The following is a 24,915-nucleotide window of genomic DNA, read 5'->3' as shown; positions in this document are numbered from 1 at the left end:
CTCTGACTTAGCGTTGCTGCCTTGAATTTCAGCGTCACTGCTTACAAGCTGCTTGGGCGAGAGCATCCCCTCCCCGAGCCTCAGTTTACTTATCTGCAAAATGGGTATTTACAAAGTTCCCAACTCATTTGGGGTTTTTGGAGGATCAAGTTTATTTGTGTACTTTGCACAGTGCCTGCCACAGTGAGTGATCAATAAATTTTAGCTGTGGTATTGATGAGACTGGGCGCCCAGACCCAGAAGCTGGGCCTAGGAGAAATGGCATTGTTTTTCGTGGAGAAGGGAAGTCCAAGAGAGTGGGGGGGTGGGGGCGGTTTGAGAGAATTCAATGCACAGAGTGAGTTCTCCATGTTTGTTTGTTTGTTTGTTTGTTTGTTTCAGAGGCCCCGCTGGGATTCTCCATGCACGTTTGCATGCAAATTGCATATACAAAATAAACCTAATGAAAGGTAAGAAATGACTTCCTTTTCAATCCTTTTTTAAACTGTTTGATTCTATCAAGAAACACTCAAATTGGGTGCTGTTGTGTCTTTAACACCTTTTTACTGAGTTCTCAACAGAGTCACCTAATCCAGAACCTTCCACAGGCAACAGTAGCTGTTTAGAATATAATAACATTGTTTATTTTCTTTTGCATCTGTTTTAGGCACCTGATACTTAAAAAAAAAACAAAACCCTGGTGTTATAATGTTTCCTTTTAAGACACAGTTGTTGAAGAAAGTTTAGTACCATCTTCAGCATTATTATGTATTTGGCTTTTTTTCTTCAATAAATTTATTTTAGAAAGACACTTAGTAACGCGCTGGTAAATTAGACCAGTATCAGATGCCCCAATTAGAAGGTAATTGTAAAAGCAATGTAACATGAAAATAAATGTTACTAGGGACTCCTTGGTGGTCCAGTGGTTAAGACTCAGCGCTTCCACTGCAGGGGGCACGGGTTCAATCCCTGGTCCTTCCGGGAACTAAGATCCCACATGCTACACTGCGCCGCCAAAAAAAAAAAAAAAAGTTACTAAATTCTGTTGAGGGTTTTGGTGATCTTTTAAGTATACTCTAACCTGGAGATTCTATTGGTGATATGAGATTTCTACAGTGTTCTTCCTGCAGCAGGGAGGACAGTTGGGGATTAACCACGCTCCCAGCGAGAAGAATCAGGGTACGGTTCTTTCTTAACACTTTCTCAGCCCGTTCCACCTCGCTCATGCGTGGGCGGGATTGTCCCCTACCTGGTGGGCTTCTCCATATATACGTACACAACGTGGCCCACGACTCTTATCAAACTCCACTCCTGGTCAGATTTTCCCTGGGATTAAACATTAACCCCAATGTTTAACCTGGCAGGGGCTTCATTTTATATAATCTTTAGATCCATCGTCCCATTTTGCAGATGGGGAACCAGAGTCTCAGAGGGGAGGAGTGACTCTGTGATGTCACAGCCAAGTCGATGGCTGAGCTGGGGCTAGGACTTCGACCTCCTGGCACCCAGTCCAGAAAGCAATTGCGCACAAAATGGGAAAGTTTTGAATTGATTAGAGACGACACAGATATCCCAGCTCGGCCGAGAGCAGGTGCATTTCTCTTGAGATCCGTGGTGCACACTGAGTTGTGGGGTTCACTCCACAGATGGGTTTGGAGCCACTTCAGTGGTGGTGGGGGATTGAGTTCGTGGCTGAAGGTATATCAGTGATCAAAATACACAGGTCCCTGCTCCCTGGTGTAAACAGATAACGTAGATAGATAAACAGAATTCCTTCCCATCAAAGGGGTTGTACTGGGTGTGACTGGGATGGCGGGGTTGACTTTGGCTGGGGTGGTCATGGCAGCTACTTGGGGAGGTGACCACCAGGCTTCGGTTTCATCACAGCTTTGAGGGGTGTTAGGGGTTGAATTGTATCCCCCAGGCCCAAATTCATATGTTGGAATCCTAAGCCCCAGGGCCTCAGAATGTGACTGTATTTGGAGTTGGGGGTTTTCAAAGAGGTAATCGAGTTAAATGAGGTCACTAGGGTGAGCTCTAATCCATAAGACTGAGATCCTTGTAAAAAGGGGACATTTGGACACAGAGATACAGGGACAAGATGGCATCTAAAAGGCAAGGAGAGGGGCTTCCCTGGTGGTGCAGTGGTTAAGAATCTGCCTGCCAATGCAGGGGACACGGGTTCGAGCCCTGGTCCGGGAAGATCCCACATGCCGTGGAGCAACTAAGCCCGTGCACCACAACTACTGAGCCTGCGCTCTAGAGCCCGCGAGCCACAACTACTGAGCCCGCGAGCCACAACTACTGAAGCCCGCACGCCTAGAGCCTGTGCTCCGCAACAAGAGAAGCCACTGCAATGAGAAGCCCGCGCACCGCAACGAAGAGTAGCCCCTGCTCGCCACAACTAGAGAAAGCCTGTGCGCAGCAACGAAGACCCAACGCAGCCGATAAATAAATAAATAGATAATAAATTCTTTAAAAAATAAAATAAAATAATATAAAAGGCAAGGAGAGAGGCCTCAGAAGGAACCAGCCCTGCTGACACCTTGATCTTGGACTACCAGCCTCTGGGACTGGGAGAGAATACATTTCTGTTGTTCCAGCCCCCCAGTCTGTGGGACTTTGTTTCAGCAGCTACAGCAAACACATTCAGAAGGTGAGGGATGGAGGACCAGGACGAATTCAGGCTCTGGGGACCCCGACATGCCTCCCCCACCTGCACCTTAAGGGCTCCCTCCCAGAAGCCCCAGGGGTGGAGCCAGGGGAGACAAGGTCTCCTCGCCCACAAGGGGAAGGAAGCTGAGTTGACCACATCCACAGCCGTAGGAGGCCTCCTTTTCCTGGTGAGAGGGTCAGCTCTGACCCTTGGACCCACCAGCCATAAAACAATCACCGAGATGAGGTGAGATGAGACGGTGGTGAGACATGGTGCGGGGGGGACTGGGCAGAGGGGTGTGGATTGCAAGATGGCAGGGGTGCTGACCCCGTTTGCTGGTCTAGACTCAGGACCCTCACGGGGTACTGTCCCAGAGGCCAACTGGTCTCCTGAAGTTGGGGGACCCCCCTTCCTATGGTTGACTAAGGGCTAGACCCCGACACCAAGCTTGGAGAACCGGATCCCTGACCCAAGGGACCTCCCAGCTCTGTCCACAAACACATCCCATCCAGCCCCACACAGAAACTTCTAGAACCATCACAGGACTGACATCAGCCTTCTCATCCTGGAGCAAGGCACCACCCTGCCCTCAACTCCCCAGGATCTTTCTGCTGAGGCCTCCCTGACCCAACCCCTACCATCTCTCTTTCCTGCTTTATTCTTCTATACCTGGTCTCTCCCAATTTATTTATCTTTTAAATTTCTAATTGAAGTATAATTGATTTACAATGTTTACAGTGTTTCTCTTCAATTTATTTATTTCCTTGCTTTTGCACAACTGATTTTACTTAGCATCTTCCCCACCTCAGAACATCAGCTCCACGGGGGCAGGGCGTGGGGAATAATTGGTTATGTTCTCTGCTGGGTCCCCAATGCCTGGCACACAGCAGGCACTCAAGAAGTAGTGGTCAGGGGCTTCCCTGGTGGCGCAGTGGTTGAGACTCTGCCTGCCAATGCAGGGGACACGGGTTCAAGCCCTGGTCCGGGAAGATCCCACATGCCGCGGAGCAACTAGGCCCGTGAGCCACAACTGCTGAGCCTGCGCGTCTGGAGCCTGTGCTCTGCAACAAGAGAGGCCGCGACAGTGAGAGGGCCGCGCACCGCGATGAAGAGTGGACCCCGCTTGCCACAACTAGAGAAAGCCCTCGCACAGAAACGAAGACCCAACACAGCCAAAAATAAATAAATAAATAAATAAATAAATAATAAAAATAAAGGAATTCCTTTAAAAAAAAAAAAAAGAAGTAGTGGTCACAAGAATGAATGAATGAATTCCCGGACATAACATCCTTCATGCTTTAGGAAGGGCAGAGGGAGCCTCCCACCCCCTGACAAAGTCTCGCCTCTCATGGTATTGGGAGACCCTGGTTTAAGCTTCCTGTCTTCACTCACCCCTGAGAGCCAGGAACCCCTTGGACTGGGAAGCCTGGCGGATTCGGTGCTAATCAGTTGGCGTTGCCCAAGAGGCGGATCAGAGTCCCCCTGTCCCCAGCCCCTGGCCTGCCTCAGCCACACCCATGTCACAAGGGTTTTACTCACTGCCTGGCCTGGCCGTACCCCAGGGGAGAGTCCCAGAGAAGGAGGAGGAGAAGGAGGGGGAGGAGGGGGAAGGGAGGGGGAGGAGCACCTGCTCCCAGACCCCCTCACCTCTTTCCCCCAAAACTGACCTAAAGGGAGAAGTAGAAAGGACCCTCCGGCAAGCAGTCAAAGGAATGTGGAGGTGACATGGTGATGAGGGACCTGTCCCCATCTGGGGCAGGGGACCTGGGCGTTGTCTCAATGGTGGCTGACTCATGGAGTGGCCATGGTGAATCATAACCCCTTATTAGCCCCTCTGTCCTCCTGTGCAGAATGGGGACTGTCATTAGGGTCAGACTTGTGCTGAGGCCAAAGGGCTGAGGCGGCCGGAAAATGACAAGCGGACGTCTGCCCTTCAAGCGCCTCGGAACCGGAGCCTGGCGTGTTTCTTACAGATTCATATACTAGTAATAATAGTAATAACCCTAAAAATGGCCGGAGTTTGAGACGTGGCTGTGTGGGCGTCCCTTCTGAGCACTCCACATGTTATAATGGATCGAACCCCCAAGAACCCGGTGAAGCAGGGTCTTTATCCCCCATTTTACAGATAAAGAAAATGAGGCAAGAGGAGCAAAGGTATTTGCCCACAGTTACAAGTGGCAGAGGTAGGATTCGAACCCAGGCCCTGCTCTACCCCAGCCAGTTCCATGGAAATATCATTCTCACTTTAAAGTTTTTAGCAGTTACATCAGAGAAGTACAAAGCAAACTGAAGTTTCGTATTAATAATAAATTTTTGTCAATCTAAATGATGGAATTCATAAACCCAAACGGTTATCATTTCAACGTGCAGTCAATGTCACAGTTACGAACGCGGTATTTCACTTTTTTTCGTGCTAAGTCTTGGATATCCAATGTGTATTTCACACGTACAACCCATCTCAATGTGGATGCTCAGTTTTCATCAGAAATCCTCGATCTGTATTTATAGAGTTTTACAGTAAAATTTACAGTAAAAATGTAGATTCACATACGCAACTTGTTCCATATATACCCAAAAGTTGTCTGTTAACTGAATTAAGTATCAATTTTTAAAATTCAAATGAATAGAAATTAAATAAAAGTTAAAATCCAGTTCCTCAGTCACACTTTTTTTTTTTTTTTTACTATTCTTTTCTTTTTTTTTTAAATTTATTTATTTATTTATTTTTGGCTGTGTTGGGTCCTCGCTTCCGTGCGAGGGCTTTCTCCAGTTGCGGCGAGCGGGGGCCACTCTTCATCGCGGTGCGCGGGCCTCTCACTGTCGCGGCCTCTCCCGTTGCGGAGCACAGGCTCCAGACGCGCAGGCTCAGCAGTTGTGGCTCACGGGCCCAGCCGCTCCGCGGCATGTGGGATCTTCCCGGACCGGGGCACGAACCCGTGTCCCCTGCATTGGCAGGCGGATTCCTAACCACTGCGCCACCAGGGAAGCCCCTCAGTCACACTTTTTATACTTCAGGTGCTCAGTAACCACATACGAACTTAATCCTGCTATTGGGCTGAGCAAATCTAACCCACAGAACCTGTGGATTACAGAAAACGTTTTCTGAAAAAGGCCAGACAGTAAATATTTTCAGCTTTGCAGGCCAAAGTGTCTCTGTCAAGACTATGCAACTGTGTGACAGCAACTGTAAACAATATGTGAACTAGTGGGAGTGACCATGTGCCAACAAAGTTTTATTTATAAAAACAAGCAACGGGCCAGAATTGGCCCACAGACTGTAGTTTGTCAGCCACGCACTAAACTCCATGATTATATTTATACATGTTCAGTTGTTCCTTCTACAAGTATTGACTGGGCAGCTACTGCGTACCAGGCACAGTTCCAGGCACTAGGGATACTGCACACGGTAGGTCTTGTCCTAATGATTGTCCCTATTTTGCAGGTGAATCCTAGCTAGAGACTCTATGGTACTCCCCCCCACAACCTTTCCTCTCTCTGACTTGTTAAGCACCTGGATCAATGTTGATGGACGGAAGGAGTAAAAGACACTTTTGTAGAGCGAAATAATGAATGAATATTGACATTCCCTAGGATGTGTCCCTCTGCCTGGCACAGGATAGACACTCCATAAATGTTTGTTGAATGAATGTACGCTGTGATAAATGAACAAAATATATAGTGTCGGGTGACAGTAAGTTTCTATGAAGAAACATAAATCGAGATGGGGATGGAGACTGGTTTTAAAGAAGGTGGTCATGGAGAGCTTCATGGAGGAGGTGAATTTGAGCAGCCATTTAAAGGTGAAAGGAGCCAGCCACAGGGAGATCTAGGAAAGGGGGTAGGACAGCAAGTGCAGAGGCCCTGAGGGAGGGCCGTGCCTGGTGACGTGAGTCCAGTGTGGAGGGAGAGAGAGGAAAGGCAGTGGAAGACGGTGCAAAGGTAACGAGGGAGAGGGCTTTTTGAGTCCTAATAAGGAAAGCAGACTATGGGGGCGAGCATGGAAGCCAGGAGGAGGAGGAGAAGGGGGAGAGTGCACTGGTCCAGCCCAGTGAGGATGGGGCTGGACCAGGACAGTAGAAATGGAGCGGGCAAAGAATGAACGTATTTTGAAGGCAGAGCTGTCAAGACTTGCTGATGGATTGTAATAAACATGTGCAAAGCCCACTGGAAGATAAACAGAAGCACAAGAGTGTGGGAGCTGAGGGAAGGAGGAGGGTGACAGATACACAGGAAGTAGTGAGAGCCAAAAAAAAATGCCACGGAATTCAGAACAGTGGTTACCTCCATGGGGGGAGGGGTAACTCCTGAAAAGGGATTTCTGGAGTTCTGGAATATTCTTTGTCTTTTTTTTTTTTGGCCGTGCCATGCGGCATGCGGGATCTTAGTTCCCCGACCAGGGGTCGAACCTGTGCCCCCTGCAGTGGAAGCCCAGAGTCTTAACCACTGGACTGCCAGGGAAGTCCAAAACTTATATATATTTTTAATTTAAAAAATTTACACAGGATCTTGGTGCAAACCAATGCTAATAGCATGCCATCAGATTAGAGTATAAGAGATTCAATTATGAGCATTTGACAGCCAAAAATTAAGGGGGAAGAAAAGCAATGATATGTGAATAGGGGAGGACCATTTTGGCAAATTCAGAACTGGCCAGACATTCTTGAGTATCCACCATGCCCTGAGTAGTTAGTGTCAAGGGAGATGAACAGACCTGCCTTCAACCTTCAAAGGACTCAGTCTAGTTTTGAAAAGACAATACAGACAGGCAGGGCCAATCAACAAATACCTAAGGAGAGTGTGTTAAGTGCTAATCTCTATAATCTACATTCAAATGTGAAGTTTGGGGCAGGGGGAGAGGGCTCTGTGGACAGGATTAATCAAGGAAAGTAAATAGTTTTTTTGTTTGTTTGTTTTGTTGTTTGTTTGTTCAGTGCAAGGGTCAGAAACTCCAGCTCAAAAATTTTAAACCAAAAAGGGAAGTCACTGGCTCACATCACTGCCATGTTTCTGAAGCCAAGGAGTGGATTTCAGGTATGGCTGAGTCCAGGACTTCAGACCATGTTGTCAGGGATTGATTGCTGTCTGTCTGCTCTGCTGTATTCTGGGTGGGCTTCATTCTCAGATAGCTTCTCCCATCATGGGGTAATGATGGCCAACAGCCCCAAATCTACAGTCCTACAGCTCAGCACCCCTAGAGTGCTATAGAGTGGAAAGGGGAGTTTTGGAGTGAAGTGACTTCCCAGGGTCTAACGTAATATCTGTGAGGAGTGAAGGTAGAGTTCACACACACGTCCATCTGTCTCCAAACCCTGAGTTATTCTTAACCACTGAATCATACTACCTCCTATAGAACTGTCCCCAAGCTGCAGAGGAAATGGTTAGCATTTTCTCAATTTTTAGAGTTTTCTCATTTGAATTTTTTTCAGTCTTTTCTGACTTTTAACTACCACTTGTCTGAGCTAGAATCTGGTACAGTATGCAATCTCCAGTCAGTAAAGATTCAGGAAGCAGTTCCTATGTGCCCTAAACTAAATGCTGGGATTTTATAGATAGGAAACTTGTATGTTTAAGGGTGTGAGACTGAATATCATAACTTCATGGTGTTTCACATAGAACCCAGTGGCTTTTGAACATCTTACCACTTGAGTATATCTGAAACCCACAGAGGGAAGTTATTTGCCCTGGGCAAAAAGATAAGAGCTAATATAGATCTGGGCTACAGTTCCTTCAGGCTCCATGAAGAAATGTAAATGTTCCCAAGAAAAATAATATATTCACCTAAAATCAGTCATTCACATTTTACCTAGGTCTAGTTATATCTAAGTAACATCTGAGAGGGGTGATTTTTGCCCTGGGGAAAAATGTTAAGAACTAATCTTTGAGTTATAATGCCTTAAGGCTCCATAAGGAAATGTAAATGCTCCCAAGAAAAGGAATATATGTGCCTGATATCAGTCATTCACACTTTAGTTGGAATAAGCTCAAAGTGCTTTGAGCACATTTTCCCTGAGGTAAGTTTAGAGATGGAAAGGAAGAGGGATCTGTGAGAAAAGCATGGGTATAGGGAAACTGCCTCCTGGCAGGACTTGGCTGGCAATTATTGATACGGTAGTGTTCACATCAGAATAAAGCAATAATGATGAAAGTGATGCATCACCTTATTTAAGGAATGTTACAGGCAAGGCAGTGGGAATGCTGGACTTTGGGGACCCAGGTGGATCGATTTACTTTTGTAGAGGGGGCAGCTCCTAAACACTAACTCTAATACAAGGTGAGCTTGTATTAGAAAACTTGGGAAACTATGGAAAAGGTATGCTTTGCATTTTATTTGTATTGTTTTATTTCTTCTTTAAAAAAGTTAAATTGTATTTCTTTGTTTGGAATATGTACATCGGGCACATGGCTGAAAATTCCAAAATAAATGATTATGCAGGGAAAAGCCCTCCTTCTTCTCTATCCCACCTCCCAGCTCCCAGCCCTGAAGGTTACCACCGTTACCAGATTCTTGTGTCTCATTCCAGAGATATTCTATAAATACATAAGAAACATGTATACACATTCATTTTTCCTTTTGTCACACACAGACAGTATCTTGTGTTGTGCACCTTGATTTTTACTTAACCAGTGCATTTTCAGTGGGAAAGATATTATCTTCAAGGGGGGTTGTGAAAACTAGTTCTTAGGGGGTGAAAAAAAATCTTACTCTTTTACTGTATAAAGCACAGATATACATATGGTACACAAGCATATATATAGAATACATGTGGATTTACAGTTTCATGGGGGAGCAGTTAGGAAAATGTCTTCAAAGACTCCTTGTGGGAGGGCCAGAATAAAAAATGTTGAGAAACACTGAAATAACCATATATTTTCAATATTGTCCCATATCAGTACATAAAGATAACCCTCATTCATTTTCACAGCTACATAATATTCCATTGTGTTAACACATCAGACTCTATTAATCAATCCCCTATTGACAGATATTTTGGTTGTTTCTAATATTTTCCTAAACACATTATGTACGTGGTTGTTCATTATATATTTAGTATGCTTTTTATTGAGGTAGAATTAATTTACAATAATGATGCACAGGTCTCAGGTGTGTTCAATTGGCTGAGTTTTGACAATTCTAGACAATCATGTAACCACCATTAAAAATAAGATATGGAATATTTTCTCCACCCTAGAAAGCTCCTTCATGCCCCTGTGCAATCAATTGCCCACTCTACTTCAGGCAACCACTTTCTATCACCAAGAATTACTTTTGCCTCTTCTCTGGGTGTCATATAAATGGAATCCTACAGTATTCTTTTATGTCTGGCTTCTTTTATCACAATGCATTTGAGATTCATCCATGTTGTTGAATGTATGAGTAATTTATTCCTTTTCATGGCTGAGTATTATTGTGTTGTATGGATATACCAGTTTGTTTATCCACTCCCCTATTGTTGGGTATTTGAGTTGTTTACAGTTCAGGACAATTATGAGTCAGGCTGCTGTGAACATTCATGTACAAGTCTTTCTGTGAACATATATTTATATTTCTCTTAGGTAAATACCCAGGAATAAAATTGCTAAGTCATATGGTAAATGCATGTTTAACTTTATAAGAGATTTCCCAATTGTCCAAAGTTTCCCCAAGTGGTTGGACCCTTTTGGTTCCCACAAACAATGGGTGAGAGTTCCAGTTGCCCCAGATTTTCCGCCAACACCTGATGTTGTCTTTTGTATTGCAGTCAGTCTAGTGGGTATCTTTAAACGTTTTCATATATCAGAAATGGTTCAGTATGAATCAAGTGCAACTTAAAAACAAAACTCACACCTACGCAATTATGTTTAAGAAATGCTACAAACTCTGTCCCTTCCAAGGGTGTTACAGAGTGTTGTAAAGGCTCTGACAAGTTCCACAAAGCTGTTTATTAACACAGTCCTCAATCAACACAGCACCCTCTTGTGTTATGTTTCATACTTTTAAAATAATTAATTAATTAATTAATTAATTAATTTTTGGCTGCATTGGGTCTTCATTGCTGCGCGCGGGCTTCCTCTCTTGTGGCGAGCGGGGACTGCTCTTCGTTGCGGTGCGCGGGCTTCTCATTGCGGTGGCTTCTCTTCTTGCGGAGCACGGGCTCTAGGCGTGTGGGCTTTAGTAGGTGTGGTGCAGGCTCAGTAGTTGTGGCGCACGGGCTTAGTTGCTCCACGACATGTGGGATCTTCCCAGACCAGGGCTCGAACCCGTGTCCCCTGCATTGGCAGGCGGATTCTTAACCACTGCGCCACCAGGGAAGTCCCATGTTTCATGCTTAAACACATTGGTGGAATCTATTGTGGAAATTTTACTTTAGATTCCAACTTAGCATTGCTTTGAAGCGTGTGGTCATGTCCTATAAATTAGGTCATATGATGCCAAGGGCATCAGAAAGTCCTCTTGTCCCTCAGATGCTTATCTTTATCCTACCTTTTCAGACATCTCTTCATTAGGACATATAAAAGCCTTCCAAAGCCCATGATTATAAAATTACAAAAAAGTACAAATATCCTGGGGAGGTGGACTATGAGGTCTAAATCTACAGGAAGGTGTAAATGAGTAATACCAGATCCACGATTCTGGCAGGTTTTGATAAGGAGAGGAGGAAGAGTTCTATGTCAAGGGCACCGGGGCTCCTGAGAGTCATAAATGGGAGTGAGGAGGAGGCAGAGACAAGCCCAGAAGTCAAACTTCACCTACTTTCTACACCTGCTGAGACTGCCCTGGAAAGGAGCCTCCATAGCAAAGGCTGAATAAATATTATGACTAGGATCACTAAAGCCAAACCAAACAAAACAAACCCCTTAAAAAATCCAACACACACACACACATCCAACACAGAGTGGTTAAAAAGGAAATAAGAGATGCAGAGGTCAAGAGTGAGATCATGTCCCCCATCCAGAGGGGGACAGTTACCGTAATGCAGGGATTCTCCCGCCAGGCACTGCTGACATCCGGGCCAGGCTTTCTCTGTGTGGGGCCGTTCCAGGCATTGTGGGGTGTGGAGCAGCATTCCTGACCCTCACTCATTCCACGCCTGGAGCACCCCCAGTTGTGACAACCACAGATGTTATTGTCAGATAAGAGAACCACTCTGGCGCAGCACATAGTAAGTTGTCCTTAAATTTTTGATGCATGAATAAATAATGGCTGGTCCAGGGAGAAATGTACACCAGGATGTGAATTTCTTGAGAGCAAGGAGGGTGTCTGAGTTACTGTGTAAACCTAGCACCTACCATCGTGCCCGGCACACAGAAGGTTCGTCATCCATTCACTAATCTCCAACAGCTTCCTGCTGTATTTGGTATAAACCAAACTCCTTGCCACAGACTGCAAGGCCCTGCACGACCTGCCCCGTCCCTTCCCTGCCCTCCCCTCCTCCCTCTCTCTCCCTCGCTCACTCTGTTCCATCCACACGGGCCTCCTGGCTGTTCCTCCAACACACCAGGCCCCATCCTGCCCCAGGACCTTTGCACATGCTGTTCCTTGGCCTGAAACACCCTTCCACTAGATCTCCCAGTGGCTGGCTCTTTCTCATCATTCAGGACTGTACTTAAATGTCGCCTTCTTTTTTTTTTAATTTTTATTTTTTAAATTTTTTGGCCATGCCACACGGCATGTGGGATCTTAGTTCCCCGACCAGGGATTGAACCCGCGTCCCCTGCATTGGAAGCGTGGAGTCTTAACCGCTGGACCACCAGCGAAGTCCCTAAATGTCACCTTCTAAAAAGAAGACTTTGCCAGCCCTCTGTTGCCCTTTACATGATGACATTTAGTTTCTTGGTAGCATTTGCCCATTTGTCAGTTTTCTGGTGTGTTTATGCATTTATGGTCTAGCTCATCCGCTGCCTTATCCCCAGGGCCTTAAATAGTGCTTGGCACACAGGAGGTGCCCAATGAATAAGAGTTGACTGAGCACCTCCTGTGTGCCGGGCACTTCCTAGACACCGGGGACCCAGCTGAGAACAAAAGAGCCTCTATCTTAGCCCCGAAGTCACTCACATGAAGAGGCAGGGGAGGAATGAGGGAAGAACACAGGCAAGTAAACAAGAAAATTTCAAATAGTGAGGATTTCAGTGAAACCAGTGATGTGATAAAGAGGTACAGGGTGAGGGCTCCTCTCTGGTGAGGGGTCAGAGACGGCCTCTCAGCTGTCTGGGCTGAGATCCACAGATAGAAAACATTCCCGAATATGTGAACGCAGTGATAGATTCGGGGTGGAGGGGATAGGAGTTCCAGGCAGAGGGAACAGCTAGTGCAAAGGCCCTGAGGAGGGAATAAGTTTGGCTCAATGAATATTTGTTGAGAATAAATGAATGATAGAAGATTCTAGAAGGAATCGATTGTTCTGGTTTGGCCGTGGAGAGCTCGCTTGCGGGCAGGGGTTGGGGGTTGCCAGCTCCAATGAGGGAAGGGGGCTCCTGGCAGAGGGAAGGGCTTTAGCGGAGGCCTGAGCAGTTCTTCTTGGTTCTGTTCTGAGAGTGGACAGGACCCAGCCAGGGGCCCTGGGCTCTCCTGAAGCCGACATCCAGAGACTATGATGAGAAACAGTCCCTGAAAGTAGGGGAGAGGTCACGCGAGAGCCGCGGCTCCCCAGACTTTGGCCTTTGCCCACTGCCGGCTGGAAAAGCACGAAACATCTGAGATAACGGTCTTCCCTCCCCTCCCCCTAGCCTGCCCCCGTGTCACTGGCCCTTAACCCTGTCTGTCTTGCCTGTTCCCCAATCAGCACCTGGGGGTGGGCTAGGAGCGCCCCAGGACTATTTCAGCATCTTTTAGGGGTGGTGACAGAGCCACAGAGAAGAGCCGGCGGAGCCTGGGAGCCCTGGTGGTGGGGTGAGCCCACAGCTTGCAGCAGACGCAGAAGTGGCTGGAGAAAGAGCTGGCCGGGCTCATGAATGGGGATTCAGCAGTTGGAAAGGTGAGCCCTGCACGGGTCTCCAGGTGAGGGAGGGTTTATGCCAGGAACCTTCCCCAAGCTCCCAGGGTTGGCAGGAACCTCACATCCCATTTTACAGATGAGAAGGCTGAGGCCCAGAGGGAGAATGCAATGACCAAAATTGTGTCTCCATTCCCGGGGCTGCTCCTGGTCTTTCTTCCTGGTTCCCCCGCCTTCCAGAAGGGGGGAATTTGGGCAGCATGGGAGTGCAAGAGAGGGCTCGCTCCATCGGCTGATCATCCCCACGGGGGCATCTGTCTACCGCTTCTTAAAGAAATTGGCTGTCAGGCCCCGGGAGTCTCTGGGTTGGCCCCAAAACACAGATTTGGAGACAGAAGTCCAGCAAGCAGGAGCAGTAGGCCCGACCTTGGGGCTGGAGCCGGGATAGAACTGAAGCAGGATGGACCTCAGGGTGGTGTGCAGATGAGTGGTGGGGAGGAGAAGGGCTGCGTGACCCTCACAAATGTCCCCTCCTTGCCGCAGATGGCTTCCTCCACCAGTCTCACGTGCCCTATCGACAGCCTGGAACTCTTGGATCTCCTGTTTGACCGGCAGGACGGCATCCTGAGACACGTAGAGCTGGGCGAGGACTGGGGCCACGTTGAGGACCAGGTGATAACCCACTGCATTTACCCCAGGGCCAGAGCCAGCACCCCACTCAGCTCTGTGCATTTACTGCTCATGTGTGAGATTTTAGCAAAGCACGTTATTGTATGGAACCTCTCAGCGACCCTAAGGGACAGATGACATCACCTCCTTCTTATAGGTGGGGAAAGCGAGGCCCAGAGAGGGGTGGTACCTTGTCCTGGGTCACACACACAGCAGTTTGGAGTTGGGTCCAGACTTAAACTTGGGGCCTGTGCCTTGACACGGTTGGATGTTGTTCCCGTGCTACCTGACTGTGTTCAGGCTCCAACAACACTGGGGGCAAGGAGCATTAGCTCTTTCCATCTTACAGAAAGGACACGTGAGGCCCAGAGAGGGTTAGTGGCTTGCCCAGAGACACACAGCTATCCAAACCAAAACATAGGCCTCCTAATTCCCACCGTCCCTCTCCGTCCCAACAGGTCCTGCCAGGCCCGAACTCCGATGATTTCCTCAACTCCATCCTGGGTTCTGGAGAATCAGTGCCCAGCTCCCCGACCTGGTCTCCTGCGGCCAGTGACAGTGGCATCTCAGAAGATCTGCCCTCCGACCCCCAGGACACCCCTCCACACAGTGGGGTGGCTGCCACCCCGGCCAGCTGCCATAGCGCAGAGTCTGGCAAGGGGCCCTGCCCCTCCTACCATCCTGGCCCTGCCTGCCCCACCAGGAACCTTGGGCCAGTGGCCCAAGGGCTTGAGGCTTCTGTGGCCATAGACCTGGGTGAGTCCTGTGTCTTTGCCAACTACCCTCCCCTTCTCCCAGGCACTGTACACGCAAACCCACCTTTTGAGATGGGTATTGGGATGCTGTCATGGGCCCGTTTTCCAGGTGGTTAAGAAATGAGTCAGAGCCGCAAAGGTGGGATGCGCCCCTGGCAGGCTGGTTCCTGACCCAAGCATCATGCTGGCAACCTCATTTTTGTACCTTCTGTGCCTGAATCATAGTAGACGCTCAATGAAAGTGTGTGAGGTCATGGGATCCCAGGCCTTGGGGTGCTCCCCCTGGACCTGGAGAAAGGCCTGATGCAGAAGCCACCGCCAACAGGGTATCCTTTGTCTCTTGAGCATTACGATGGTATGGGAACGCTTATTAGTCCCTTTGGAGACTTGACAAAACTAAGGCTCAGAGAGGTTTAGTCCCTTACTCAAGGTCACACAGCTCCCCCTAGTCGGGATTAGAACAAAGGGCTATTTGACTCTGAAGTCTGTGCTCTCCAGAGCAGCTCACCTACAGTGTGCCAGGTACCTGGTGGGAGGGAACCACAGGTGAATCAGACCTGGTCCTTTCCCCGAGGGAGAGATAAGGCCAGGCCAGCTGCAGATCTAGCCTATAATCCTGGGCAATAACAGCTGCTCCCTCCTGGGTTGACAGTGGGTCCCTGACAATGTCCTGATGAATCTGGGTTCCCATCTTATGGTGGAGGGGAGACTGAGGCACCAGGTCTTGGGGCCCCAAGCTGTGCCACAAATCCCTAGCACATTGGGGTCAATGCTGGGAGCTTTGCTGGAGGAGGGAAGTAGAAGCTGGGAGCCCAGGGGACCCCCGCCTGACTCCCTCCCTGTCTCTGTCCCCATCTGCCCTGTCAGAAATGTGGAGCCCAGGCCTCTACGCCGGGGAGCAGGCTGAGCTGGCCAGCTCACCCCCGCACTGCAACCTCACAGTGAAAGACCTCCTTCTCTCTGGCAGTGGCGGGGACCTGGTGAGCAGTCCCCACACGCCCCCTGGAGCATCAGAGGTGGGAGGGCGCTGGGGTTCATGGGGCCCCAATACCCCCATTTTGGAGACTGGAAGACAGTCACAGACAAGGGCTGATTGTTGTCCAAGGTAAGTCCAAGTCACTTACTCTGACTTACACCCAGAGTAAGTCAGTGGGTCTCAGTCCTGAGTTCTCTGTCTCCTGGGCTGGGATACTTTCTACTATAGTAGTAGTATTAAAAAAAAAAAAAAAAAGGCTAAAACTTACCAAGCATCTACTATAGGCCAGGCACTCTTCTAAATGCTCTTAATGTATCATCTTTTAATTCACAGCAACCCTGAAAACTGGGACTCTTATCTTAATTTTACGTTTGAGGAAATGGGCACAGAGAGGTCCAGTAATTTGACCTAAGTCACATAGCTGCTTCAGGCTCAATCCCTGGGCTGGCCCATTGGGCCTATTATGCCCATTGCACGCTGACCGAGGGCTGTCTATCTTGCCCTGGGGTTCTACTACAGGTAAACCAGACCTGAGAACCCAATTAGTACCTCCATTTCGCAGATGAGAAAGCCAATGCCCAGAGAGGTTAAGCCACAAACCCAAAGTCACACAGCAAGCAAGTGGCCGAGTCAGGATTTGAACTCTAGTTTGCCTGACGCCCAAAGTTGTCCTGACAACCTCTAAGAAAGAGCAGAACACCCCTCTTGACTTGAGAGATGTGCGGTGAGCACCAGCTGTATGCTCAGCCTCTGGGGACCTCATGGTCAAAAGGGGACAACTGACTGCTCATGGAAGTGTACCCATAAGGGAGAGAGGCTGGAGGGGCATTGCAGGTCCAGGAAGGCTTCCTGGAGGAGGCAGAACTTCAGCAGGTCTTGAAAGATAGGAAAGGCGAATGACTGCTCTGGAAATACTAACTGGCTTTTGTAAATGTGTCAAGTTTAATACTGTTGTTCTGTGTGTGAACAACGTTGAGAAGTGGAAGACCTTATCCCCATTTTGCAGATGAACATGCTGAGGCTGGGATCCTGGAGAGAAAATGGTTGGCTGATCCATGGCCTGGAATTCTAGGGAGTTGAGTTTGATCCAACGAATGTCAGGCTGCCCCAATCTCCACCTTTATTCCTGAGCCTCCCATTCCATGGTGTGACATTCCTAAGACTTGGCTCTGTGATGACACGATTCTTTCATTTTCAGTGTTTCTATTTCATAATTTAAATTTAATTAAAAAAAATTTTTGAATAGGCAAATGCATTCACATAGTCCAAGTTCCAAAGGTACAAACAAGTAGACAGGGAGAAACACCCCTCACCCCCATTTCCCGGAGGCTCACTTAACCTGTGCCCTGTGTGTTGGATTTTCCCTTTGCTGTTGCAGACTGCACTGCAAGGAATGTTCAGAGCCCAGAGAAGTGCCTGGCATGTAGTAGGTGCTAAATACATAGCTGGCTGATGACTACTTGTGAAACAAATGAAAAACTTGTATCTAAAGAGCAATTCCTGGAAGTGGAATTGCTGGGTCAGAGGGCTGTGTGCTGGTTCTTTGGAGCCCTAGTGCCAGTGGGGACTCTACAGCAGATGGATCGATTGTTTCTCAGACCTGATGCCTCTTTCATTTCCCAGAGGCGGTCACTCTCCCTGCCCTCAAAGCAGTTCTCCTGGTTTCCCCACAGCAACATCACCTGGCAGCCCCCAACCTGTTGCGCCTTGGGACTGGGCACGGCCAGGAGCTGGTGCTGACGGAGGACGAGAAGAAGCTGCTGGCCAAAGAAGGCATCACTCTGCCCACCCAGCTGCCCCTCACCAAGGTGAGTCAGTGGGACCCCTGGCTCTGGAGCTCGCCCCCTTTCTTGCAGCTACTTGCCCATGAGTCTCACCTTTGGGTCTCCCCCACTAGAATGTTAGGACGTGTCTGTCACCAGAGCCAGAAAAATCATCCTCAGAGCCAACGCAGTAGGGGCTTTTTAGCTGGCCGCAGTCCCCACCCAGCCCATTCACTCAATATCAGTATCTGAGTTTGCTTTTCCAATTGGAAGACCTCTCTTAGTCTTGATAACTGGCCCCGGGAAAGGCGCTGTTGCCACAGATGGCCAGAAGATGGCGGGATTGCACCAGTGCACAAAATCCAGTTGCCAGTACGAGACTGGGTTTGGGAGCTGGGAAGACCTTCAGGACCCAGGACCCCCCTAGAGATTCTGCAAGAATTTCGGGGCAGAAAATCTGGTCTTCAAGTCATCATGGGTCTGCCCTCAAGTCCCTGAGTCTGGGATGGCTCCCTTGGGAGGATAATGGGGTGAAGTTGTGGGGTCTGGACAAGAGAGCGGACCCTCTAGACTGCCTCAGTCTGCTCCCCATGTCACTCTGCAGTACGAGGAGCGAGTGCTGAAAAAAATCCGCCGGAAAATTCGGAACAAACAGTCAGCCCAAGAAAGCCGGAAAAAGAAGAAGGAATATATTGATGGCCTGGAAACTCGGTAAGGCTGGGGTCCCGGGACACCACACTTCAGGGGGAAACTGAGGCCTGAGAGAGGGATGCAATGGAGCTAAGGTCACAGTTTTCAGGATCTGACAAAATTAGAGTTGTTTCCTTCTCTGGGAGAGACGATTTTTCACGTGAATTGCAAGGATGGAAAAATGCCTAGTAAGGTGGTACAGGGCTCAGGTTTGAGGCCCCTTATTCCCCTAGAAGATGTTATGCCAAGAAGGGAGAAGGTATCATCCATCTTGTCCTGGCTGTTTGCCTGAAGATGGGACATTTACTTCCCTTGCTGAGCATCACTGATTCTCAGAGCTGTCATGGCTTCCTTCGGTTGGGGAGAAGAAAGGCAGAATTTCCTCAGCTTAAGAACTGTGCACCTGGGACTTCCCTGGTGGCGCAGTCGTTAAGAATCCACCTGCCAATGCAGGAGACACAGGTTCAAGCCCTGGTCCGGGAAGATCCCACATGCCGCGGGGCAACTAAGCCCGTGCGCCACAACTACTGAGCCTGCTCTCTAGAGCTCGTGAGCCACAACTATGGAGCCCGCGTGCCACAACTACTGAAGCCCGTGCACCTAGAGCCCGTGCTCTGCAACAAGAGAAGCCACCACAACAAGAAGCCCGCGCACCGCAACGAAGAGTAGCCCCCACGTGACACAACTCGAGAAAGCCAGTGCGCAGCAACGAAGACAACGCAACCAAAAATAAATAAATTAATAAATTAATAAATTAATTAAAAAAAAAAAAGAACTGTGCACCCCAGGACTTCCCTGGTGGTCCAGTGGTTAAGACTCCACGTTCCCAATGCAGGGGGCCCAGGTTCGATCCCTGGTCAGGGAACTAGATCCCACATGCCACAACTAAGATCCACGTGCCGCAACTAAGACCTGGTGCAGCCAAATAAATAAATGTTAAAAAAAAAAGAAAAGAAAAAGAACTGTGCACTCCAATCTCATCCAATCGCCTCTCTCAACTCATTTAGGCTACTGAGGGACAGGCTCCTCTTTATTCTTTAATAGAAACATAAAAACTTAGCTTGCTCACTTTTTAAACTAAAAGTGATTTAATTAAATGTTACAGATTTGGGTTTTCTATTTCTTTTCTAGTCAATTCTGAGATGTCATATTCTTCTGGAAAGTTGTCCATTTCAAATTTACTGACATAAAGTTGTTCATAGTTCTCTCCTATTATTTTTTTAAGTTCTGAATAATTTATAGTTGTGACCTTTTTAATTACTCATGTTGTGTATTTGTGCCTTCTCTTGTTTTTTATCTTGGTCAATCTTGCCAGAAGTTTGTCTGTTTTATTATTCTTTTCAAAGAATGAATTTCTGGCTTTTCCTCCCACCCAGTTGTCTTTTTGTATTCTAGTTCCTTTATTTCTACTCTTAGCTTTATTGTGTCTTTAGTTGTGTTTTGTTTTGCTTTTGGTGGGGAAGATCTATTCTGTTGTTCTTTTGCTAATTGTTAAATGTGTATGTTCAGCTGGTTGAGCTGTAATAAGGTTATACATTTTGGGGGACTTCCCTGGCAGTCCAGTGGTTAAGACTCCATGCTTCCACTGCAGCAGGGCACAGGTTTGATCCCTGGTCAGAGAACTAAGATCCCGCATGCTGAGGGGCCAAAAAAAAAAGAAAAAGAAAAAAGGTTATACATTTTCCTCTCAGCACTGCTTTAGCTGCATCCCACACATTTTGATTTGTACCACTGTCATTACCATTTGGTCCCTAGGTCTTTCTTAATTTACACAGTGGATTCTTCTTTATCCCATGAGCTATTTAGAAGGAGGGCCTTTTAGTGGGAGAATTTATTCTCTTCCCTGGTTGTGATATGAGGACTAGCATATCCTCATGCCATGATTTGAGTGTTTTGGTTTAAGATTTTTTGATGTGGACCATTTTTAAAGTTTTTATTGAATTTGCTACAGTATTGCTTCTGTTTTATGTTTTGGTTGTTTCTTTGTTTGTTTTTTGGCCGCAAGGCATGTGGGATCCTAGCTCCCAACCAGGGATTGAACCCACATCCCCTGCACTGGAAGGTGAAGTCTTAACCACTGGACCACCAGGGAAGTCCCATGATTTGAGTGTCTTAATTCTACATCTGAGTGGTCTGGGCCAAGACAGCATTAACAGATGGATGCAGATGGGAAAGGTGGGGTTCCCGGCCCGGACTGGACCCCAAAACCCTAGATGGAATGATCACATTGTCTTGTTCCTCGAGTGTACTCTGCTAAGCCCCTAATCAACTTTACTTCATGTCAGTCCCCAACTGCTCTATGAACTAGGTAACTGTATCTCCACTTTACAGATGAGGGGACTGAGGCCAGACAGCAGAGCGCCTCAAGGTCACAGGGAGGGTGAGGATTGTAACTCGGGTCTCCCTGGACTCAGTTGCCATGCTACTGCATCTTCTCAAAGCATCACTACCTGAGTTTGGTGGTCCACTTCCAATCCTGGGGGCTCAGACCGGAACAAAGGCCCCACACCAATGCAAAGATGGTACCCAGGAGCCAGGCAGAACTGAGTTCAAATTCTGGCCTTGTTACAGACTTGCCAGGGTGACTTTGGATGAATGACTTCCCCTCTCTGGGTTTCGGTTCCCTGCCTGTACAGTGGGGCCTCACAAAGAGATGTTAGTTTGACCTGTCGGTGACAGGCAGATTCTGAATGTCACTGTGATGTTGCCCCTGCAGGATGTCAGCCTGCACTGCCCAGAACCAGGAACTTCAGAGGAAAGTCTTGCATCTTGAGAAGCAGAACCTGTGAGTATTGGTCAAACCGGGGCAGAGAACAGGGGGAGCTGACCCCAGAGTCCCTTGCAGGAGAGGTGGACATGGGGGGACAGGCTGTGTGATGGCAGGGCAGAGCAGGGGGTAAGGGCTCCACCTAGAAAGGGGGAAGGCTGCAGAGAGAAGGGGTTTTGGACTTGGGCCCTTGAAGGATGTATAAGAGTTCACTAAAGGGAAGATGCTGCCGGTAGAGGAAATGGCATATGAATGTCTAAAGGCTAGGAGTACGGTGTGCTGGATAACTGCAGGTGATTCCATCTGTGGGTGCATTTACTTAGTCAATTTTTTGGGGGGTGTCATGGATGATGCCATTACAGGTGTTTGTGAAATAGCTTGTGTTAACACTTTAGTTGTGATGGGAGGAGGTGGTATTTCCTCCCCCATCGTGGTCGACCTCCCGATTCACATTTTGAACTGTTGGATGTCTGCTCTGGTGGCAGAGAGGACTTTGTTGCATTCATTCAGCTTTGGGGAAGAAATGTATGCCTCTGTCAAGTTGTTGGGTGTTTTTTAAACCTTAAATCTTTTATCCCCCTGCATATATACATTCATCTTGTCACAAGGTCGGTGTTGCCTCCATAATTGAGTTAATACAGGCTAAATTTCCTTCTTCTGTGATGTCCTGTTTGAAGTTTAAACAACTTGATCTATTTTTTAAAAACCTGTCAGCATATTCTTCATGTTGTGTGGACAGTGCTTGGTGCCTTATTCTTTCATAGAATCGTCTGTTTGCAAATAGTGAGGGATTGATTCTTTTTTTTTTCCCTAATAAATTTATTTATTTATTTGTTTGTTTATTTATTTATTTTTGGCTGAGCTGGGTCTTCGTTGCTGTGCGTGGGCTTTCTCTAGTTGCGGTGAGCGGAGGCTACTCTTCGTTGCGGTGCACGGGCTTCTCATTGCGGTGGCTTCTCTTGTTGTGGAGCATGGGCTCTAGGCGCACGGGCTTCAGTAGTTGTGGCATGCGGGCTCAGTAGTTGTGGCTCGTGGGCTCTAGAGCGCAGGCTCAGTAGTTGTGGTGCACAGGCTTAGTTGCTCCGTAGCATGTGGGATTTTCCTGGACCAGGGCTCGAACTCGTGTCCCCTGCATTGGCAGGCGGATTCTTAACCACTGAGCCACCAGGGAATTGATTGATTCTTATGGTGGTATTTAGAAGGGAATTTTAGTTCTTTTCTTTCTGTGCTATAATGTAGCTATGTTTAAACTTTCCAACCAGGTGGTATATTTTCTACTAACCTGTTTTTAACCTGAGGAAAATTCTTGAGCCATTGTTTCCAAATAGCTTCCACTGAGTATTTGCTACATTGGCATACTTCTAGATCAAACTGTATGGCCCTACTTACTCAATTTTTATTTAGCATCTGCTCTGTGCCAGGCATAGTTCTGGACACTGGGACCCAAACAGTGAACAAAACAGACCCAGCCCCTCCATTTAAAGATTCACAGTCTACTGAGAAACAGACTCAAGACAAACAAAAATATATGAAAGATCATTCAAATAGTGATAGCCACTGGGAAGAAAAATAAACTAGAGGGAAGGGGCTAGGGAGTGAGGGGGGTGCCATTTTAGGCAGGGAGGTCAGATAAAGTGACATTTGAGATGAGACCCAACAGATAAGAAAGAAGCAGCTACAAAAAGACCTGTGGGGGGTGGGGCGGGGGAACAGTGTCCTTGGTACAGAGAGAACAGCCTGTGCAAAGGCCCTGGGGCAGGAATGCTTGTGTGTAGGAGGAACAGTGAGGGGCTGTGTTTCTGGAGCAGAGTGAGTGAGGGGGAGAGAGGGAGGAGGGGAGGGCAGGGAGGGGACGGGACTGGCTGTGCCAGGCCTTGTGGGCCTCGGGGAGGACTTGGGCTTTTACCTCCGAGGGAGATGGGAACTCTGGGAGGGTTGGGAGAAGTTGACTCACATTTGAAAAAGTGTGGAGCATGAACTCTAGAGGAAGCAGGAGAAGCTTGGGGGGACCAGAGGCTGGGGCCGGTGTCCAGTCGAGCAGTAATGGCAACCTGGATGGAGAAGGTGGAGTGGCAGAGAAGTGGGTGAGATGTTCAGTGGAGGTTTATTGAGGGAGCTTCTGGGACTTTTAAGAGCAGTGGGGCCTTCAGGGATGGACGGGATTCAGACTTCAGCCAGGCTGGGGGACCCCAGGAATCACAGGGAGGCAGGTCAAGGCTATGTAGGGATCAACCAAGTCTTCCCGTTTCCACTAAGGTCCCTCTTGGAGCAGCTGAAGAAACTCCAGGCCATCGTGGTCCAGTCCACCAGCAAGTCGGCTCAGACGGGCACCTGCATAGCGGTGAGTCCTGACCCCCAGCTCCAAGGGGCTTGTCAGCCTTGGCAGAGGGTCCTGTGGGGGAGGTGAGTGTGAGTAGGAGCACGGACGGCCCTGAGCCCCAGCTCAGGCGCGCTCCAGTCTTCTGGGCCTCAGTTTCCCTGCCTATGAGACGAGTGTGCTCAGGGGAGGGGGAGGGATGGGGTGACCCTGCCCCCATCTCCACCAGGTCCTGCTCTTCTCCTTCGCCCTCATCATCCTCCCCTCCATCAGCCCTTTCGCCTCCAACAAAGCTGAGAGCCCCGGAGACTTCGTGCCTGTACGAGGTAGGTGGACCAGGGGGTTGCTCCTCCCTCAAAACCCCTCTGGGCTGCCCCGTGGGCGCACCCCCTTGGCTCCCCAGCCCCCATACTGGGCCACTGGGGGAGGGGGAGGAGGCCCTCTTGCAACTGCTTCCTGAGGCTGGGGGCTAAAAGAAAGAAGGGAACCAGCCCCCCAGGCCATCCCTCACGACCCCCCAACCCTTGCTCAGTTTTCTCCAGAACTTTGCACAACGATGCTGCATCCCGTGTGGCTCCCAACACCGTGCCAGGCTCCGAAACCCCAGGACATGGGCCCAAGGCTGGCACACTTCAGGAAGGGTCTCCAAGCAGCCCTCAGGGGGAATGGGGATCCCGGGACCCGCCAGCTCCGGACAACTCGACGGAGGATCTGGACAACGGGACCCTGGTCCAGGGCAACTCCATGAAGGAGCTGGACCGGGCCACCCTCCTAGACTGTGCCCAGCCTGAACAAGCACTCGGACCAGGGCGCGTGGGGCTGGAGGTGGCAGGGGGTGAGCTGTGAGCACGACGGGTAGGTGTCCCCAGGCCCCTCTAGTCAGGGGTGCTGCAGTGGGTGCTGCAGTGGAGACAGGCGCAGGGATCCAGGGTGAGGGAGAGACCCCGGCGACGGTGTCAGGATGGAGACGCACAGACTCACAGCTACAGACCCAGGGACCCAGGCCCATGCACAAACTGATGCTCAGACATAGACCATAAGGCCACAAAGCCTGAGAAATACACGTACAGACCCAGGTGCAGAAGGAAACAGGAAGACACACACAGACTGATCCACAGACCCAGAGAGATAGGCATACACCAGGCCTCGGTAACTCCCCGCTCCGGGACTCCTTCCTGCCCCCTGGAACACAGGGAGGAGGAAGCGGCCAAGTCTGCTGGGACCCTGGCCCTGGAGCACGGGCTGAGCTCTGAACTTCGGGGCCGCCATGGCTCACAGCCATTCCCTTTTTCTAAGACTGCTATGGTCCTTAATAAAGTATTTTGAGAGAACACGGCTGGCATGGAGGTGGAGTGGGGTGGGGGCTGAATTAGAGTCTGGGGCTCCCCAACCCACAGAAGGAGGGACCGGGCCAGCCTAGGATAGAGGAGTGA

The 24,915-nt window shown here is 48.8% G+C and overlaps 1 protein-coding gene across 3 annotated transcripts; it reads left to right on the top strand.

The window, feature by feature from the left end:
• The first annotated feature begins 379 nt into the window (after nt 1–379).
• Nucleotides 380–24,808, top strand: CREB3L3 (cAMP responsive element binding protein 3 like 3). Of its 3 annotated transcripts, XM_061188891.1 has the most exons (11): nt 380–449; nt 13,446–13,587; nt 14,089–14,217; nt 14,673–14,970; nt 15,837–15,949; nt 17,619–17,753; nt 18,313–18,419; nt 21,115–21,183; nt 23,422–23,506; nt 23,712–23,808; nt 24,015–24,808. In XM_061188891.1, exons 2-11 carry the CDS (start codon nt 13,561–13,563, stop codon nt 24,326–24,328), a joined length of 1,374 nt encoding a protein of 457 aa, XP_061044874.1. In that variant the 5' UTR covers nt 380–449; nt 13,446–13,560; the 3' UTR covers nt 24,329–24,808. The 3 variants fall into 3 exon arrangements, with proteins under 3 accessions (XP_061044874.1, XP_061044875.1, XP_061044873.1); XM_061188892.1 differs by lacking the exon at nt 21,115–21,183; XM_061188890.1 differs by lacking the exons at nt 380–449; nt 13,446–13,587 and having other exon boundaries at nt 14,029–14,217.
• Nucleotides 24,809–24,915: the final 107 nt, after the last annotated feature.

Source organism: Eubalaena glacialis, chromosome 4 (genome assembly GCF_028564815.1).
Source record: "Eubalaena glacialis isolate mEubGla1 chromosome 4, mEubGla1.1.hap2.+ XY, whole genome shotgun sequence".
In the NCBI taxonomy this organism is placed as follows: Eukaryota; Metazoa; Chordata; class Mammalia; order Artiodactyla; family Balaenidae; genus Eubalaena; species Eubalaena glacialis.
This window is presented reverse-complemented; position numbering and strand designations above follow the sequence as displayed.